This window comes from Poecile atricapillus, chromosome 11 (genome assembly GCF_030490865.1).
Source record: "Poecile atricapillus isolate bPoeAtr1 chromosome 11, bPoeAtr1.hap1, whole genome shotgun sequence".
In the NCBI taxonomy this organism is placed as follows: Eukaryota; Metazoa; Chordata; class Aves; order Passeriformes; family Paridae; genus Poecile; species Poecile atricapillus.
The window spans coordinates 7,465,971-7,486,854 of NC_081259.1; the positions used below are offsets into that span (position 1 = coordinate 7,465,971).

A 20,884-nucleotide genomic window follows, 5' to 3' on the forward strand; every position below is an offset into this window, starting at 1 on the left:
GTGCTCCATGGGAGAAGAGAGAGGAGTTTCCTCCTTCTCTACCTGCTTTGGTAAGTGTGACATGAAGAATTTGTCCAATGAGTGCCTGGACTGCTGCTTTGCCTCTCCCTCCTCCTTCCACACATCTATTTCTTCACATCTCCCTGCCTGGAACTTCCCAACATCTTTGTATGTCACAGTGCACTGCAGATACTGATGTTGCAAGGGCCATAAAACCTTCAGCATCCGTGTGCAGTAGAAGAGAGTTCAGAGGTCCTGAAGCACACAGGGCCTTGTGTGTACATGCCAGCTTAGCACCGACTTCTGATAGTAAAATACCTGGAAATGGGTCCTGGGAAAAGCACTCAGGTGCTGAGTTCAAAACTTAAGGTTCTCCACTAAGAACAGAGGGTGTTAGGGGATTCTGAATTTGCACAAAAGCCCGATGGTTTTGAAAACCACAAATTTTTGTTTTGTAAAAAGAAAAGAAATTTAAAGGTAAAACCTGCTCCAGGGAAAATATATACATTTTTGCCACTGGTTGAAAACCAGGATTCATCCTCAAGGCATAGTTTCAGACAGCATGTTGCCTCCCTGCCTGCATCCAGGAAGGTTTCCAAAGGCAGGTATCAAAGCAGAGCAGCACAGCAACCAGGAATTTGAACTAATGTACCTTTTGCAAAAGGAGAGCTTACACAGCTTTCTGCAAGCTGTCTAATAGCAGGTAAATAAATGCCAGGTTTTGCCTCAATGAAATAACAAAATAAGGTATTAAAAAAAGAGAGGCATCTGGCAGGCATTCAAAGGCCCAGTAGCACATCCTACTAAAATACTCAATCAACAAAATTTAATAGCACCTCTCCTCTTCCAGCAGAAAAGCAAACTTCATTCCCTTCTGGCAGATTAATACAACGCCTGCCCATAAGACTGGTCCCAAAACCCTCATCTGAAACTGGCAAAGCTCTGGCAGGAGGAAACCCAAGTGAGAGACCCTTTGCTGAAGCATCCCAGAACCCAACACGGATTCCATCCTTTGGGATGCATTTAAGAGGAAGTGACTTTTTTTGGTGCAACCTGATCACAGCGAGTTCAGCAGAACTTAAATCACTGCCTTTACCTATACATATCAAAAGGTAGGAAAGTGCCTTGTTTTACCCTTACAACTTCAGCTTTAATATGCCAGAGTGGAACACGTGTGCTCTGCTGATGAGGGGTTTTGGCACATGCTGACATCCCATTAACTCCAATATCACGTTAACAGACAGCAGCAGCCAAGAGGCATTACTTGAAATCTTTAAGCAGAGAGAATAAGCCCAAATTGCTCCTAAATACACCAGCAGCATAATAAATTTAGATAGAAAAGAAACATAGTGAAGACAATATGCTTTGTTATTAAGAACTAAATAACAATATTTTAAAAAAGGAAGTAATAGCTAAAATCCAGCTGCCCTGCAGCAGGAGGGTGGAATGGGATTTCTGCAGACATTCAGAAGTAAAAAGACGTATCTAATTTCAATTTCTATCACAATTCCTTAGATCAAGGAAGATTGAGAACAAACAGGATATAGAAGAATTAATACTCCTTAAATATAATTAAAGCATAAACCAAAATAAAATAATAAAAACAGAGAGAAAGGAAATTAAATAATGGCTAACTAAAACAGCTAAGAAAATTATTACTGGAAAATTCAGCAATATTTCCTCTCTTTGTCCCACACAGAGGGACAGACCTGAGCAGGATATTCAGAATAACACTCAGCAGCCCAAAAGGCATGAAGTCTCATTACCAAACACTGCAACCAATTTCATTCCAGGCTGAGAAACTTGTCAAGAAGGCAGAAGCTCTTTAAATCTGTAAAGGCTTTTCCCTTTTTATACACATATATGCATAAAACTTGTATTTGTTATCCTAGCTGGTGTGAAGAATAAATTAATAAACCCAACTTTAAATTTATAGTGAAAATCAAAGGAAAAAATTATTTAAGAGGCTAAATGATAGTGGAATCAAGAGGATGAAGCAGTTGGTCTATAAAAACAAATCATGCTGAACTACCTTCAATGCCTTATTTTCCCCTGATTGAATTACAAAATTAGTCAATGAAGACTGTAATATATTGAAAATGTCTCAGAGAAAAACTTTCTTGAAAAATTAATTCAAACTGGCTTGGATATGAGCACTTTCATACTAATATAACAGTAAATTTGATTTACAGTGCTCTTCCCTGCTAGTGCCAGTCTGGGTGGCATAACTATGGCAGAGCTTTAAGCCAGTCTACAGGGCAATACATGTCTATTTAAGGGATCAGCTGGGACCATCAGAATTTCTGAAGCCCCTGCTGATAAGAGGCTCAATGACTGAGCAGAGCTGGTTCATTCCCACCAGCTCAGCTGCCTTCTCCCAAGTCAAGAGGCACCAAAGGCACAAAGTCACGAGGGCAATGCATCCTCAGCCAGCAAACATGGGCAGAAGTAAGAAAACCAAGACATAAACTTCAAAAACATTAAATTAAGTCTTGGAATAAACGACCAATTTACTGGGAGGCAGGAACCTGGAAAGCAGTTAATGTCGAGATGGGCTGGTGGTGCCCATGGGCTGCAAACGCGTTATGAGCCTGCAGGGGAGCAGGACAGTGGGACCACGCTCTGCACAGGGAGGAGGTGTCCCCATCCAGCACTGGGGGACCAAACCTGGGTAATCCTCAGCCCTCCTGGGTGCAGGGGCAGGAGACTCCCACACACCAGGGAGCTTCAGCAAAGGGCAACAACAGAAAAACGTGATGGCAGTGCTGGAAGGACTGGGCTGGGATGAAGGAGGGTTTGTAACCATGAGCACTGCAGGAAGAGCCAGTTTCAACAGCCCCAGGGATGAACATCCAGGGGGATGGGATGTAAAAGCATACCATGAGTTAACTTAAATAAACAGACTGGTTAGGTGTCTGGCAGCACCCTGCCCTGCCCCTGGGTCCAGAGCACCTTTGGTGACCAGCACAGAGACTCTGCACAACACACATCCTCCTGACAGCTCTGTGAGAGCAGCCAGTTCCCCAGCACTGCACCCCACCAGTAGAAGGAGTGTTTGCCCTGCCCTGCCGTTCCAGGGACCCTTACCAGCTACTCAGGCCTGCTGCAGCATCCTCCTGCTTTACCCAAAAAACAAATGAAAAATTGTTAGAGAAATTAAGAAATCAATAAGAATAAATATTGATCCTAGACCACTGTTACCTCAATATTATAGGTGGGGTTTTTTTTCAGATCATTACTACAGCCACTTTGGATAAAGACTTGCTTTGCTTTTTGCATGGACTATTCACCTGCTGACTGGGGAAACCTCGGCTCTGTTTTGCTCTTCCCAAAGCAGTGACCCAGTGGAAGCACAGGAGCCCCTAGGTCAGATTCAGGGCATCCCTGGATGCCTGGAGAGGGTGCCAACAGGCTCCTGGGCAAGACATGAGGAGATGTGGCCGGCATGTCCTGCACTGCTGTGCAGCCCAGGAGAAGGAGAGGCAGCAATCAGCCCATTGGGATGAGGATCTCCAGGTCAGATTCCCATCTCTCCTCTGCATGGTGAGAAACGTGTCTCAGCCCCAGGGCAGCAGTGCCTTTACCTGCCTCCCCAAGTGCCAGCTCCACTCAGTGTAATGATTATTAAGGCCTGTCAGCAGATATGGAACCAATGGACACAGCTCCACAGGCGAGTGCCTGGGAAGCCGCTGTGACGGCCCTGCTCACAGGTTTTCATTATCCATCTGGAAAATTGGGGATGTCACCAGAGTTTTTGGAGCACTGGGATGAAATCATCTTGTCAGCAACCAAAAGGCCAGCTCTCCCCTATCCCAGCAGCTGTCTCAGCACTGCAGGCTCCTGCAGGAGGAGAAGGACAGGGATGAGCCGGGGAGCCCCTCTGGCTCTGCCCACCCTGGAGCTGCTGTGGCACCATCTCAGCCCCTGCTGTGTGAATCGCACTGTGAAGGAAAACCAGAGTGAAGGAAAACAATGTTCTCCCTCTCACACTAATTCACAGCCTCTTGTCTGACTCTTGACTGCATCAGGCTGAGAAGAGCTTGCAGTTTGCTGGGGAGGATGAAGCATGAGGTGGCATGGAGAGAAGATGGAGGTTCTTACACGTTGTTTACATGGAATAAGAAGCAAGCCAAAGAGTTTTTAATCCAAATTCCAAGCAGACATATCCTTTTCTCTGCTGTAACTGTATGATTTTTCACCCTATGCAGTTTTTGAAGCTGTGCACTTCTTTAGTTTGAGTGACATCGAAGGCAGATGGGGCAAAAGCACCTGCCCAGAGACTGTGCTTCTAAATGGGCACCTGATCTAACACAGCTTTCTCACATCTTGGTAGGGAAAACCCCTTACTGGTCACAAAGTTAGCAAGATCCAAGGGCAGCCAGCAGAGCCACAAAACCTCCCCAACACCAAGGTGCATGAGATGCTGGGCTGCAGCGTGAGGGTCCTCATGTGAAACAGTCCCTTCCAGAAGAGGCTGGTAACTCCTGAAGGTGCAGGGCCAAAGCAGTGAAGCAAAGCTCCTCTGGAGCTACCAGGTTCCAGCAGATACAGGGAGCAAAGGGGCTGTGAGACACAGAAGATGCCCAGCTCCAAGCCCTTCTCCTGCCACAAGCCTGAGAGCCAAGGGGAGATCTGCAACACATCTCGAGTGTGGAGCAGAGCACGTTGGCAGCTGATGACTGGGCTGGGATGAGTTTTTGTGGCTGTACTGGGTATTCCCAGCACAGTGCCCTTCAATCACCCTGACAGCTGCTGTGGCCCATACATAGAGCCCAAAGAAAGCCCTGTGGCCAGTTTGAGTGGCCAGGTTCAGTGGCCACAGTTCAGGCCAGTGACCACAGGTTCAGCCAGGCTCAGGGGAACAGACTGTCCCTCTATTCTACTACATTATCCAAGGCTGTGGCATAAATTGAAGACACTGTCCGAAACAGAAGCTGGATTATAACCCTTGCTCCTCAGACACAAAATATGAGACTCCAAATGTGATTTATTTCTCCTGTGCACAAAATACTACCCAGCTGTTTTTGTGTACAGGCATTATCTTCTGGTCCATTGATTTTTAATAGCATGGTTGTAGATTGAAATTAGATGCCTGAGCATCCCACTTCCATCAACAGATGCTAAATAGTGGTGCTGCTGATGGAGGTTTTTGGAACTGTCCTGGACACAGACAGGCTCTCTATTGCACCACAAGAAATAGAACTTGGAGATGGAACAAGCCTATTCGATCATCAGATGCTCCAGTGCTCTCTACAATTTGCTTCCCCAGTGCTTTTGCCAGTCAAAGCTTGAACAGCCCAGGTGACAGCTCTTATCCATCCCCGTGGGAGTTTATTCCACTGCCTCTGAATTTCTAGGCACTCCTTTAAGCACATTCATCTCAGGTTCAAAACCAAGCAGCACTTTTCTCTTTCTTCTCTCCATTTGCTTTCACAGCTGCCAAAGGTTTCCCTTTGCCAATCCTGCATTTACCTTGCAGTCACCTGTCCCTTGACAAAGTGCAAAGCTCTCCTGCTCCAAGGTTTAAGGACAGGGTGACAGATCTCTGCATCCCTGGCTAAATACCACATAAATGAACAATCCTACAGCAAGTCATGAGGAGGAAGAGGTGATAAATTCAACAGGGACATCCTCCCAGAGGGCCATTTATCAGCATTAGCAAAATCTTATTCAAAGAATAACTGGTCAAGTGCAGGAGAGACAAACCACAATTAAAATATTAATTAAAGTTCTCTGGTTCTTCCAGCACTGCCCTGCACCTAATTAAAGCCACATCAAAGTTGGCATTCAGTTGTCTGGTTGTTGGCTGCCTGCAGAACGGCACATGAGAGTGCAAAGAGCACAAGGTTTGTGGAGATGGTGGGTCTTCATCAGACTTAGTCATATTGGTTAAACAAAATAGCTTATCCTGCTGCTGTATGTTCCACCTGGTCTGGAGATCAGCAGAATTGTTCTGGCTCTGTGCTGTCATTCCAGCATCTTCCTCTTAAGCAAAGCCATGTGAGGATAGACAGACAGACAGCCAGACAGACACCATCAGAAGAAGCAGCAAACAGAGGCTGGAGCCATGGAGGGAAGGAAAGGGCAGGCAGGAGCAGCAGTGCTGTGCAGAGGAGCCCTGTGAGGATCAGCACCTCTGCATGGTCCTGTGGGGAGGCTGCTGAGCTGACTGAGCCTGGGCAGTCTCACAGCTGTGGCAAAGATGGGTGCAAGCTGTTGCATGAGGACTTGGGGTGATGCAGTTGCTCTGGGATGGTGAGTGGGTGAAGGACATCTTCCCAAGCCTGTGGTCCGAGGGAAGAAGCCATGGCTCACTCTCACCCTGTGGAAGACCAGCACGGTGCTACAAGGAGCAGCATCCCCAGCACTGCCAATTGTTACTGCTTTGCTGGTGGAAAAGCCAATGCTCTGAGGTTGGAAAAGGGACGCTTCAATTTGAAAAAAAATGCATTAAAAAATAAATAAATGCCAATCTCTTTCCAGCACCTCAGCTGAGGCAGAATCACAGGTAAGATGAAGGTCAGACATGCAGCTTTTAACACCACAAGGTGAGAAGTGTTTGTGAAGGTCTGTGAGGAGATACTGCTGATGCTGAGCTGCCCTGGGCAAGCACCAGCTCTGCCATGGGGCTCCCTCAGGACCCAGGGTCAAGCACCCAGCCAGGGACTGGAGCAAACACAGACCTGAGTGAGGGAGGTCATGCACAGGGAGGAAGAGCCTGCAGGAATATGTGTGAAGCAGCCTTGGGGCTTCTTGGGTCACCTGAACACCACTGATTTTTATTTTTTTTCTGCTTTCAGCAGTGGCCTAAAAAAGACACCTGGGTTTTGTAAAAGCAATCGAAATAAATAATGGCTGGTCAGTGCACTTTACATTTCCTTTATAAATAACCTATTAATACTTCTGGGAGTGGGAAAATGTTTTATTTCTAGATCTAAATAAATCCTGACCTTTTGCTAACCGTTTCTCCTGCAGGGTCATTCAGTGCACCTGTCCAGCCAAGAGTGGCTCCCTGCTCCTTCAGGCAGCACCATGAAGCACTGTCACCTTCCAAGCCTCCACCAGACCAACACCACCTGGGACTGAGGGACAAGGGGTGTGAGCATTTAACTGCTGGAGTGAGAGTGGATCTGCCTTTGCAGAGAGGAGCAGCAGAAGCCTGTCACAGTCACAGCACCTCAGGGGACAGGTGGGATCTCTCAAGGGTTTGCCAAGGAACCCAGGGCTTCATGGCACCACACCAGTTACAGACTGCGTGGCACAGCAGAGGGTGAGGCATTTGACATAGAGCCATTAAAGCTGGAAAAGATCTCTTAAGATCATTAAGTACAACCATTAACCTAGCACTGTCAGTTCTACCATTATGCACATCCCTAAGTGCCACATTCACATAGGTTTTTTTTAATGCTTCCAGGGACAGTGATTTCATCCCTTTCTTGAGCAGCCAGTTCCAATGCATGACCACACTGTCAGTGAAGAATTTTTTTCTGAATATCCAAGCTAAACCTCCCATGGTACAACTTGAGACCTTGTCCTCTTGACCTGTTGCTTGTTACCTGGGAGAAGGGACTGACACTGACCCCCACCTGTCTACAGCTTACTTCCAGGTACTCATAGAAAGCAATATTCAGCAGCTCAAAGAGCTTCATGCTTTATCACCTTGAAGGCATTAAATAAATAAACATAAAAATAGCACAGCTTGCACTTCAGCAGAGTATAAACAGGTATTTATAGAAGGAAGCCCCAGTGAAACCACATGCCCTTTCAATCCACTTCCCAGGCAAATAAACCCAAGTAATATTGAGGAGTAGAAGTATATCAAGGGTATTTGCAAACAACCTGAAGGATACCAGCAAGGAGAATCCCTGAACTCCATCAGTCCCATGCAGCTGCTCTGCTCAGATGTTTCAGGGGACTCAGCACCTCAGGGTTCTGCACATCTCACACCCAGCTCAAAGAACACAGCAGCAATGGGTTCCCATTTCCAGCCCATTGCTCTGGAGAGCCATACATCCCCAAATCCCTGTAATTAGCTGTGGCTGCTGATATATGGCTGCTTCTCTGCTGTAGCTGTGCCAGATTGATAGTACTTTGCTCTTTCTCTCTGCTCCCATTACATGGCAGGCTCCCAAGAGGAAGGAATGAAAGGGCCCTGATCACAGATTTCTCCTGAGCAGCTAACCCTTCATGTGCAGGCTCTCCAGGCTGCAGAGGGTTTGTTCATGCCTATACAACAAATAATCATGGGGGAAAAGAATAAAATCAGTGTATGACTATAGCCAGGCTTGACCAAGGAAACATGGGTCAGAATTAAGCCTTATCTAAAAGGCAGGTCATGGCTCTGAGATAGATATAGCTATAGCTATAGATATAGATACAGATATAGATTTTATAGATATAGATATAGATTCCCCCCCCCCTTTGAAGCTGTAGCAATAATTACATAATGAAAGAGAAGAAAAGAGAAAAAAAAAAAAAAAAAAAAAAGAAGAAAACTAAACAAAGAAATTAAAAACCCAAATCAACAAAAGCAAAAAGCCAGGCACCCAAGATATGTTTGCAGGAGCTGCTCCTCCTGAATTAGAACTCTGGAATTGTTCTGCAATCAACTCAGCGGACAGTAACCATCTGTTTATGGAAAAAAATGTTAATGGCCCCCAATCATAATCAAATAGGCAACTGCTTTAAGTACCTTTTAACTAACACTAAATTACAATGGAACAGCTCTGCAAGTATTTCTGACATCCACATGCACATCAGCAGTGCCAGCACTTTGATCAGGGCTATTAGAGCAAATATCAAATAAACTGATAGCAATGGGATTCCACAAACATTACAGAAAGCGTGGGCAGTATTTGTTTACTGTTCATTTGGTTCCCCCCCACCTCCTTTGCTGTTTCTGCTTATTCAGAAAGAAAACACATCTATGCATGTGCACACACGTGCACAACCACCCACCACAGCAGACCCCGTGAAAGCCTGATCCCTGTGTTTTTCTGTCCAAGGCTGAGCTTCCATATGAATTCTGCAACGCCCAGAAAGGCTTGAGGCATTTTTATCAGCAGGACATCACTTGAGTTGTCATTCTACTAAGTTCCCCTACGTCCATGATTCCTGTGAAAGCCTCTGTAAGACCTTTTTCCTCTCCTCTGGGTGGAACTGGCCAGCACATCCAGAAGCTGCAGTACAGAAAGGGGAAATCCAGGCAGGCAGAGCTGTGCACACACACTTGTATGGGTGCAGAGGCAGCATGACCACACACCTTATTTCTTTAGGAAATCAGATTAAAAACAATCCACTCTTTGCCAGCTGTAACTAAGGCTAAACCATTAGCTGGCACTGGCTCCACTCGAGGAAGAAAACCTTCTTCGGACAATGGAAGTAGTTTTTAATCCCAGCCTGGAAAACAGTTAATCTCAGCAAAACTACAAATGCCCTTGTCTCTAGATTTTCTCTAGCACCCTTCTCTGCATATCTCTGCTAACTCCATTTGGTTTTTACAGAAGTTGTGCAGCAGCAGGAATACATCACACAGATATGCATGAGCACACATCCTTCATCCCGAGGCACTGCAAATGTAACAGAAAACAAGTAAAAGGGGAATATATTTCAGTCCATCAACCTAAGTATTTACAGTCTCCATCACTGTTCCATCCAAATATTTTGTATGCCCCAGATCTTTTCTGTGCCATTATTACTCTTTCATGAAATTTAATTTTTCTTAGTTCTGGGACTTGCATGTGGCTTTTTTATTATACTACAAAATTTCATTTCCTGTCATCTGCTGAGATTAAACTTGGATTGGAAGACACTGCTTACAAGGGTTGCAGTGACAAGCCTGATCCCAGGAGGTGAGGTGGGCAGTCAGAGAAGGAGGGACACTGACCCCAGAGTTGGAGCAAGTAGCGACTGAGAGCAGGATATTGGGCTCCTTATTCCCATGTTGTCTATCCCATCCAAAATAAACACCCTCTTGGGACACAGAGTAAACCAAAAGACTCCAAATTTCAATTTCTTGCTTGTTAAGACCCTTTTCTTTTTCTCACACTAATGCAAGGCTTTAAAAAGCATCCCAGCCGCCCCTCTGGACACAACACCCTTCAGCAAGTGGTTGCATTTCTGCAAGTTCAACGAATTTCAGTTTTAACATTCATTTTTCCCAGTGGTTTTCCTTCCACTGCCTCTCTGTTGCTCATGCAACACCACTTGCCACAAAAAGGAGCTTTGTTTGCCATTTCCCTGCCGCCTCCACCACCCCAGCTCCAGAGATCTCCCGGCTCCCCCCAGCTGCCTCAGCCCACCCCTGTTCCCTCCCGGCTCCAGCAGCCAAAGCCGACAGGCAGCCAGAAAGGGGATCTGACCTCCTCCATTCCGTGTTAATGAATGTCCTCTCCGGAGGGATGGCCTGGAGCCAGGCTGGGCGAGCTCAGCTGAGGAGCACAGCGCGTCAGAGCCGCTCTCAAAGGAGCTTTTGTTGGTGCCAGCGCTCCAGCCTGGCGAAGGCACGCTTGGCCCCGCGGGCTTTCCCACCGCTTCACTGCTGCTGGAGCAGTGAGGGGCTGGCTCTGAGCTGTGCTGCAGAGCTCCCAGGGTGTGCTACCAGCCAGAAGGAGACAAAGTTGGACAGGCCATCCCCTCGGAGTCCTCTCCCAGCACACGTCCCTCAAGCCACAACAACTTCTCTCCAGCACAGGCAGCTGGGATGTTGGACACTTGTCAGCCTGGTTCTAAGGCTGGTGGGCAATCCAGCAGGCTGGCCCAGGGAGCCTTCCAAACCCAACGTGACATCCAACTTTGTCAGTCCACGTTCACCTCTCTCTAGGAAATAAACCATCTGCTCAACACTAGGAGAAGCAGAAGGAAAAAGATGTAGTCAGAAAGACTCATGAGGTGTTTTAGGTAACATGTCCAACAAGAGCACACAATGTTCTGCATCTGACAAAATCAACAGGAAAAACCTGCTCCTGCAGGCCTGCCAAGCTGGGATTTCAACAACAAGTGGCAACATATCAGCTGGCAACAAACAGCTCCTGAATCAGAGATGCACTTGCCCAAAAAGAATCAGGGTTTGGATTTTTTTTTTTCCTTAAGTAAATGATAACACACTGGGTGCCATAAAGGATGCCTCCTGCCCAAGAGTTAACTGAGCAGAGCAGGGTTCAGGCAGTGTGAGTAGACTATAGTGGTGTCTATGACAATTGTGACTTAATAATCTCCCTCTTTTTGAAGATGTATTTGTCTTCTGTCAACTCCATTTCTCCAAGCAAAGCCAATAAAACTTGCAGAAACTTTGCAGGGTTGTGGTTACATATCAGAATTGGAAGAAACACGGCATGATGAGGAGGAAAGAAAACATTTCTAGCTAAACAATTTTGCCTCTATTAAACTTCACACACAAGGGCCCATCACGGCACCACTCTGGTTTCTGGGAATGCAGAATATCCACTGACAAATTTATCCAAACACCTCTAAACACGTACACACATCTGCTCACCGAGACTCGTTACTCACATTAGGCTCACTTCACTCCTCTTTGATTCCTCAAAGGGTCAGATGTTACTTTTCCTTTTCATATCTGTATCTCAAAGCTCCATCAGTGGCACGTGCCCAAGCACTTCCAAAGTGTTCTGACAAATCCCTCCAGAAAGCACATAACATCATCCCAGTTTTACAGATGGGGAAATTAGAGCAGAGACAGAGGTTAAGACAGCTAATTGCCTATGGCCACTAAGTGAGTCAGTAGGAGTGCTGGGAATTGATCCCAGGAACCATGTCTTCCATTCCTCTACTCCACCCACCAGTCAGTACACTCCACCAGATGGTTCTTATCATTGGACATATGGACTAAATATTCCTAAGTTGGTGTAGAGGATTCACTATTTAATTAAATGTCCTGTCTTCTATCTCCATAGGATGCATAGGAGAAACTCCAGCCAGAATCCCATCTGGACCCACTCAGGAAATGTCTACGTGAAGAAAACAAAACCCTAGGCAAGTGCAGGGAACATTCCCAAACCTATCAACCTGCCCTGCAGCACAGACCACAGCAAGCCCAGGAATCAGGCAGTGACTCGGGAGCCTGGGGAGTCATGAGCCTCATGTTTGTCAAAGCCTGGCTTCAAACAGTGCATGCATGAGCCACCAGTTAGGCTGGGAACTACTTTGTCATGTGAAGGCTCTTCCTTCAGCCTTCACCGGGCACCACCAACGCTGCCCAGCTGGAGATACCAGCAGTCACAAAAAGCAGATGGCACAGAATCATCTACTTCTGGCATTGCCTCTGTCACATCACAGAGCTGGTGTCGGTAGGACAGAGACCAGCTCTGCCTGGCAAACATCAAACGCCTTCTCACCTCCCAGTCACTATCAGTGACACTCAAAATGAATTTCTCAAGTCATTATTCATGACACAGTGGGGGAAATCTTTCATCAGAGAGTCATCAGAAAGAGACCTTCCACACCACTGCCTTCCCAGTATGGACATACCGTGAGAGAAGCATCTCGGTCCCCACTCACAGATAGGCACAGAGTGGCTGCACCTGCCTTCCCATCAGAACTTAAACCAATTTCATGTCTTCTGCTCCCCCCTGCACACCCTGTGCTCTGCAGCCAGTGCAGGGCGAGCCTGTGCACCACCAAGTCCATAAAACAGATTTCACCCAAGACCATGGTGTCCTGAACACAACGCCGGGCTGGAGGGAGCAGGCTCAAAGCTCTGCTGGACAGCCTGTAGATCACACACATCCACACTTCTGCCCACTCACAGAGGTGAGAACCACCAGCCCACTTGTCTCCATTACTCTCTCAACAATCAGAAGAGGACTGCATTCCCTTTAGAGGGCTTTGCACTGTAGGAATAAAGCCACAACACCTTTCCACGTGTGCTACAAGAGCCGGGCAATCCTGGAAGGTGCCTCCTGCTCGGGGAAAGCGACTGCACCTACCTTTCATCCCGAACTTGGACCGCCGGCCATACTTGTTGATCATAATAAAGAGGACGACCAAGAGGACACAAGCAAAAGCTGCCAGCCCAACCGCTATGGAAACCTGGAAGGAAAAAGCCTGAGAGTGAACACAGAGGAATTTAGGAATCTAAATCAGAAATACAGCACCTCCTTGCCCAGTTAACCTTTCCATAGGCTCACACCAGCTGCTGCAGCCCTGTGGATTTTAGCTATGGAGGAAACCACAAGCTAAAGCAGCAGGCCCTGGCACAGCTTGGAGGCATTACAGGCTTTTTGCAGGACTGGGAGGTCTGGGGTCTCCCCATCAGTGATGCTGTTCTGGCACCAGTTTTCCCCAGCCTCTCACTCCTTATATCTGCAGGGAAAAAAGACCTCTGCTCCAATGCCTGGGCTCTCCCTTCATGCATCACATCCCAAGCCTCCATTTCTGACATCACCTCTTTGCCATGACATTACAACACTAAAGCTATTCAAAGCTCAGCTGGGAACACAATTCTGCCTCCATCCAAACATCCCTCGGGACAGAGTGAGGGAAAATAATACAACACAAAGAGAAAACAGAAGAAATTAAGTAGAACTAAGAAGTTTTCCCCCATAAAACATCTGAGTTTTTCAAAAGCCTCTAACAGTTCCCTATTTACTGTAATTTTACTGGTAAATATTTATACTACAGCAATGTCCAAGTCCTTCACTGGAGCTGTGGTTACACTGTGGCAGTGTACAAGCAGGGAGAGAAAACCTCCTTGCCCTAAAGGGTTTACAATCCCAGGCTTATTTTAATATTTATGAATATTTATTCGTTCAAGACTTTGCTCAAAATACTTTTATTGCATTGATGTAAACAACAATTTCTCTGGCATGTGTCCAATTGTTCTGTACTAGGTCTTGTGATGCGTTTAGACTTCGCTTCCTTTTACAAAACTGTATTCTGCTATAATAGAAAATACATCATTTAACCAAGAAGAAGTAATTTCATTTTGCAATCCTTTTCCCCGTTCTTGGTACATTTGTTATGATATTTTTAATTTTTATTTTACCACACTCTATTTTCATCCCCAGCTTGTTTTCTGTGCTCTATATTTAATAATCAGTGTGCATTATTGCTCTAGCCTCACTGTTCGAAACTTCCACTTCAGTTAAAGAAGGTTTTCTGTTAGATGAGAATTGAAACCAGGGTGGACTGAGTTTTGCTTATTCTGTTGACACCTCAAGGATTTCAGTATCTTAAAACTTTCACAGAATCAGAGCAATTGTGTAACATGCTAATTTTTTTTCTTCTAATACTTATGCACACTTTTTTTTTTTCTTTTTTCTACCGGGATTCTGCAGAAGAAAGACAATGCTGAGATCTGATAAGCCCTAGACTTACTTTCCTTTTTCATTTTAGGCATGTCCTGCACAGCAGGAGAGAGGGCAAACAGAATTGAACCAAACGAAACCCAGGTCCCTCACCAGGCTAAGCTTAACAGATCAATAACAGTCCAAAACACACAATTGCCTGTTTGTTTGTTCTCTGGGTGCTACTTTTTTAGAGTGAAAATTCCTGACCCTGCCAGCAGAAACTTCACAGGATGCCGTGTTTTCAAAGAGTTCCCTGGTTCCACACTGCAGACCCAAGAGGATCAGATGGTTTGTGTCAGTATTTTACCTGCCTGACACAAGCCACAAAATTCTTCTGATTGCTGTCAAGTCATAAAAGAGGAGATTTTCCTTGCAAACATCTCAAAACAGCAGAGAAATACAAATACTGAGTCATCAATAACAAGGAATGAATGCAAGGCAGTTCTGTAGAGAAGAGACCGGGACTCACCCCAAAAGTGTCCTCCTCTGGTTTGTGGGTCACAGTGATCGGTGGGGTGGGACTCACTTCATAATCACCGACTGAAACCAAAACACCAAAGACAGAAAATTCAGTGTGGCTCCCATGGGACTCCCAAGGCACCAGCAATTCCAACAGCAGTGCCCAGCCTAATGAGATTCAGTTCACCCCTAAAAGAGGCTGCAACTTTCTGTTTCAGAAGCTACAAATCAACCATCAGAGAGTTCCCTGTGCAGAGAAACCACAGACCAGCTCTATGCTGATGTTGGTCCAGACTCACAAATGAGAAACATTTGGGTGCCTGGTGTCCTGGAATAGGTTCCCACCACCCTTGAGCCCTCTTCTTAGTTTTCTGAAATCTAATGAGCTAAGTGGGGTTAAAACACAACTGACTCCAGCAAAACTTGATCTGAAGAAACAGAAACTTGAATGCTTTTTGTGGTGTGTGATGCATGGGGTGTTTTGGGGGGTGGAGGGAAGAATCTGTTGAAGAAACATAACCCAACCAAGTGCTGCTTCTCATCCTAGCCCACATCAGAGAGATGATGTTGTTGGGGACAGCCCAGCCTGCATGAAATTAAGATCCCTTTTGCTACACCACAACCAACCCTCATTTCCTTTGTAGGATCCTCTTCAGGAAGCCACTAGAGGCAGATGAACATCTCCTCGTCTCATGAGATTACTGAGCTGATCATAAGCTCCCCAACAATCTTGTTCATGCACAGGGAAACCAGGGCTTTGCACAACCTCCACCAACCTGCTTCTGGCTTCCTCATTTTTGCTATGTAAATCCCAGAGGGGAAGGGGAAAACACAGAAACAAACCAGCCACAGTATTCAAAAGACAAGGAGACACTTACTTGAGACAAAGTTGTCCGTACTCTCTGTGGAAAGGACAAAGAGAAGCAACACAGTTAGCAGCACAGCAAAGGGAGAGGGGTCTCCTTCCCCACCCACCTCAGACACACTCCACCACCCCAAAGAGCCCAGGAAACCAACTTTTGATATTTTTTCCTCTTGGGCAACTGTTCCTGGAAATTGCAGTGCATGTGCCAGCAGGAGATGCTGGAGGTCAGGATGGAGAACCTTGGGCTGAAAGAGGAGGGGAAGGATGCTACTGTGAGGCCAAAATGGAGAACAAGTAGCACTTTTGAATGATTGGTAAACAACCCTGCTTGCAGTAGGTGAGCAAAGCTCAACAGACACACAGGGCTCTGCAGGATGGAGGTAGAAGGGAGAGAAACAGATTTTGCTTTGCATGGCAGTGTGCACCCATGGATAAAATCCTTCAAGGATGAGGACCAGCTCCCATGGAGGAGAGCCCTGCTTGGGGCTGGGAGTTAGAGGAGACCTAGAGGAGACCTCTTTCATGAGTGACTCAGAACAGCTGATAGCTTCTGAACTGGACATGGAGGCTGTTGCTGTCCAAGAGCCGCCTCTTGCCCAAGACAACCACAGCAGGCGCTGCTGTCAGCCTGCTGACTGCTCCAGTCTATTCTGCAAAGCTCCTTCAGCTCCAGAGGTGGCTGAGGCCCCAGACAATGAGGTCTAAAGCCCTCGGTGACACTCAGTTTACACAGAGTGAAAATCACGTCAGCTTCCAATTCACTCGCCCGTGGAAAAAAACTGAGCCCGATATTAACTGGAGTTTACACAGCTTTGCTGGCAGAGGGCTCCTGGAAGGATGCTGAAACGCTCTCACTGCAGCATGGGTGAGGTTTGGAAGGGGAGTTAAACAAACCCCAGGTGACAAACACGGCTTTCCAAACCAGGGCAAAAAACGTGAACAAATATTTTTGTTTTAAGTCAAGCAGACAAGTAACTTTCCTTGGCTTTTTCTAGCAAGAGGGGGGAAATATAAAAAAAAAGAAAAAAATATTTTATTTGGAGATGTTTCCTTCTTTTTTAAGGCAGAGTCTAGTAATAAAATTCTTGCTGCTTCTACATTTTTCCCTTTCTATTTTGCTCTGCTGGACTAAGCAAATTCAACAGAAATGCACAAAAAGGTTGTTTGTTGTTTTTTTTTTATTAAACCCTGTTTTTCCAAGCATAAAAAATAGCAAAGACATTTCATCCAACTTGAGTTCTGTGAGAAGTTTCCAAAAAACTGAACACTCATCACAGGTACATTAACCTTTGTGGATTAAATAGAGAGTTGGTAGACTGTGGCAGAGATACCAATGACAATATGCAATGAGATTTTTACAGGAAATGACACAAATCTGTCCTGGGAGCCACTGCCCTGCAGCATCAGAGAGAAGGCAGATATGGCATGGAGCTTACATGTCCCAGATCCCAGCTTCAACAGCACCTTGCTCCTCTCAGCATGGAAAGCAGTGTGGCCTTTTACCAATGAGAGGTTTTTGACCAGGGAGTTCTAAAATACATGGTCATAAGTCCTTTTCTATGCTTACAGAAGTCTTCCAGGCACTGTGCTTTCATTAATTAATTAAGACTAATAATCTCACCCTGGGTAGTGACAGCAAAGCCTTTGCATGTGTGAATTGCTGTAAGCAACAAGGGGCTTGAATGAGCCACAGGGGAGCCTTCAATGTGTGGCATTTTCTGAAGGAATTTACCTTCAAATAGGAGATTATAAACGTCAGCTGTAGTGAATGTATACGTCAGCTGTGGCAGTGGACGAAGCAACAAGCTCCAAGGAAAGTAAATTACATCCTGCATTGGCCTGACAGGGTCTGCCAGGGTGAGGGATGGCTTGGGACTTTGGATCAGAAGAAATAAAGGAAATGGGTCAGCTCCTGCTGAGAGATGGTTTAGGGTCAGCAAGCACCCCACACCAACAGCACATGAGGCTTGGGTAGAGCTGCATTCACAAGGTAAATATTTTATATATATTCACACAACCCTATTTTCCCAGAGCCTGTAACACAAGATGCTCTTCAAACATCAGTGTGCTTTTCCACACCACAGTGTGGCTCAGATCCCTTTCCAAAATCAGCTCTCCAGAACAGCGTATCTGTCCCCTTTCCTGCGGGTCCAGCACCTACTTAGGAGGTGCCCCATTTCACAGATGGGCAAATTGAGCCACAAAGGTGGGACCTGAGAGAGCTGAGACTGCAAACCTGTGCACCTCTCCTCACCCACCTACATCTGATTAGCTCTTCTGCCCTGACAGAAGGAAACATAAATAGGTCAGATAGTCAAACAGGGCAGCATCCTTGAAGTCAGAACACAAATTTTCCACTCCCATCCATATCAGCTCATTTGTTCAATTGTCAGATCTTCAAGGCAGAGATTTGGGTTTGCATTTATGATATTTGACCTGCGGGAAAACTCTGTGTACATATATGGTGTGATATAAATAATAAATGAGAGTACCGTTGGTATTTTGCTATATTTAGCAAACGCCCTATTTTGCTGGATTTTCTTGGGCTGCAGGGGCCAATTTAGAGCTGCCACTTTCTCATGGCATCATTCCTGAAGGCAGCACAGATCTTAACTCCATGATGGCCAGTGTGGTGTTGCACTGTCAGGGAACAGACCAAGATGCTTCTACGGAGCAGACAGGCCACCACAAAAGTCTCTACGGCACTTCCCAGAGACAGATCTTCATGTCCTCAAATGCTTTTTTTTTGCACTTAAGCTGTGAATCACCAGGGAGTACAACAGGGAATTCCAAGCAATCAGTTAAGAAATCCCAGCAAACTGATGCAAAGTGACTAATTGAGCTGTCGCATCTTTTGTAGCCCTGTCATCCTGGAATTGCACATACTGCATTCAGAAAGAAAACAATCCTGACACCGCTGCATCCAGCTTTAATCATTTCACAAATGCAAGCTAGAAGTGAAAAAACCAAAGGGACAGCCTGCATCACTTCAAAGGCTTTTCCTTTCTATAGCTTATGACTACCACACAGCAGAATACTTTCTCTAGAAAAAACTCAGCAACATCTTTGGGGTACTCAAAAGGAGATCCAAAATAATTGGCTAAACTCACATCCTATTCCCATTGAAATTCCTAAAGGTCTTTAAAATAAATAAATAAATACACTGCAGAATATGCTGCAAAATAAAATTATCTAAAGCAGTTAACACCTCTCCCAGCATTAAGGAGTTCATATGACAGCAAAGTACACTTGTGTAGGAAAGTCACACGGGTCAGAAGAGGCTGCCAGGGGTCACCTCTTCCAACCTGATATTCAGACAAAGCCAACAAGGGTTGTCAAGGCCTTGTTGAAGTGCAAAGATTACTGGCAGGGCCATAGTAAGACCTTCGGATTGCAAGGAGCCCTGATGAGACAAACTGAATATCCTACCTGGAAAAGGCTTTTCAAGGAAGTGTCCTTTGATAGTTTGGTTGGCTGAGCCCAGCTGGTTGGTAGCCACAATCGTGTAGTTGCCATTGTTGTAGTGAGTGGGTTTGTTGAAGAGCAGGCAACCCTCAGACACTTCCCCTTGTTGGTAAAACTCCATGCGGATGATCTCTGTCTCGCGGAGGACCTGGCCGTTGTGCAGCCAGTGAAGGGTGGGAGCTGGGTTCCCATGCACTGCAAATGCAATGCAGTGGTCCATGTGTAGCACCGGCTCCTCCAGAGTAAGGATGCGAGGGGGATCTAGCAGAGAGAAACATGGCAGGCTCACAGCAACCTCCACCCAACGCCACCACTCTGTGCACCACGGAAACTACGAGCATTGAAAACCTCCAAAATCGCTTGTTCCTTCTACTCTTCCCATGGGTGGCTGTAAAGAAGCAGCACTGTCAGGAGAACCACTCCAACCCTCCCTCAAAGGAGGGTCTGAGCCATGGCCAGGCCTCTTGGCCTTCCAAACAGGGGTATAAATTAAAGACAGGGATGGAAATTTCACCAGCCCAGAAACAATTACACTTGAACTGGCCAGTCCACAAATCTACTGCTGCTCTCCTTCCCCCAAGGGATCCTGGCGAGACTGCCTGCTCCCATTAAGGAGGACATGGTGACGTAGCACTGCTATTTTACACATGTGCAAGGTGCCTGTGGGAGGTCTCCAGTCACACTGAGCAATTCTGGATTGCATAGCTGTGGAAGCAAACATCTCTCAGAGACTGTCTGTCCTTGGGGGCTTCGACTGCCTGAATATCCCAAAGGAGCTCTCACTCGCCGAACAGCCTCCAGGGGTGTTTTAATTAAAGGGAGTAGAGTGGGAGAGGGATAAGAAAAGCAGGAACTCCACCTGCAATTTATTGCATATGCATTGTCTTCCCCTTGGGACACACCAAGAATTCAAATGTTGCTCTGCTATAGCTTCTGAAACCCCATTTACAACGCCTACACATAAGGTCCCAAACCCCAAGGCTGGCAAGGTCTGAACTAGAAGAACAAGTTTTGTGCAAAGATACATGACACAAAGATGTGTGTCTTCCCTAAAACTCTCCTTTTCCATCCAGCTGCAAAGACAATCCATTGGACACCCACAAAGGAGGAAAGCCAACATACCAACTCAGACCCGTCTTTGTGAGAAAAGACAGTGAATTTTTAAGCCAGTGAAGGTGACAGAAGAGAAGAAGGTGCAGAGCTGGTTGGAGCTCAGCAAAATTCTCCCACCAGCGCCCATCTACCCTGAACCACACAGTCGTGTCCCAGCCACCCTCTTTCGTTCACAAGCCCAGATTTGCATGTGGCTTGTTCATATCTTCCTGGCAAGGGGATTCAAAACAGGCAGCCACCTACACACACAAACCCAGATCTTTTCAGTGTGAAATTACAGCCTGAGTGATGGCTCTGTGCAACAAGAGCAAGGGTAGCAGAATCTGTCGGCAGCTTAGAGGATTTCACAGGTGAAAATAAGCATGGGCATGCTTAAGGTGTGGAGGAACAGATGCTAAAACACCGTGCAAAAAACACCTGTCTGCTGACCAGTCAGCTCTGAGCTGGGCTGAACTTTAATTACCCCCATCCTTCAATCCATCAATAGCACTTACTGGAAGGAAGATGAAAGTAGTAAAACATCACACAGCATGCATGGGTTTACCAAGAGTAGCCAGAATCCCACAAGGCTCTCTGCTCTACATGGCAAGGTTGGGGGTGGGGAACAGATTTTCAAACTACAGAGTAAGGGCAAATATTACAGACACAGCAAAATATAGCAAATCTCAGCTTCTTG

At 46.1% G+C, this 20,884-nt stretch overlaps 1 protein-coding gene across 3 annotated transcripts in view; it reads right to left on the reverse strand.

Annotated features, from left to right (window-relative positions):
- Positions 1–20,884, reverse strand: part of NTRK3 (neurotrophic receptor tyrosine kinase 3) — a 204,031-nt gene that overhangs the window by 119,217 nt on the left and 63,930 nt on the right. For all 3 annotated transcript variants that reach the window (XM_058847127.1, XM_058847128.1, XM_058847129.1), the window contains exons 8-11: positions 19,060–19,356; positions 15,644–15,667; positions 14,776–14,846; positions 12,945–13,047 (exon numbers count right to left, since the gene is read on the reverse strand). In XM_058847127.1, the coding sequence (XP_058703110.1) occupies positions 12,945–13,047; positions 14,776–14,846; positions 15,644–15,667; positions 19,060–19,356 (495 nt within the window). The remainder of the gene's footprint in view (positions 1–12,944; positions 13,048–14,775; positions 14,847–15,643; positions 15,668–19,059; positions 19,357–20,884) is intronic.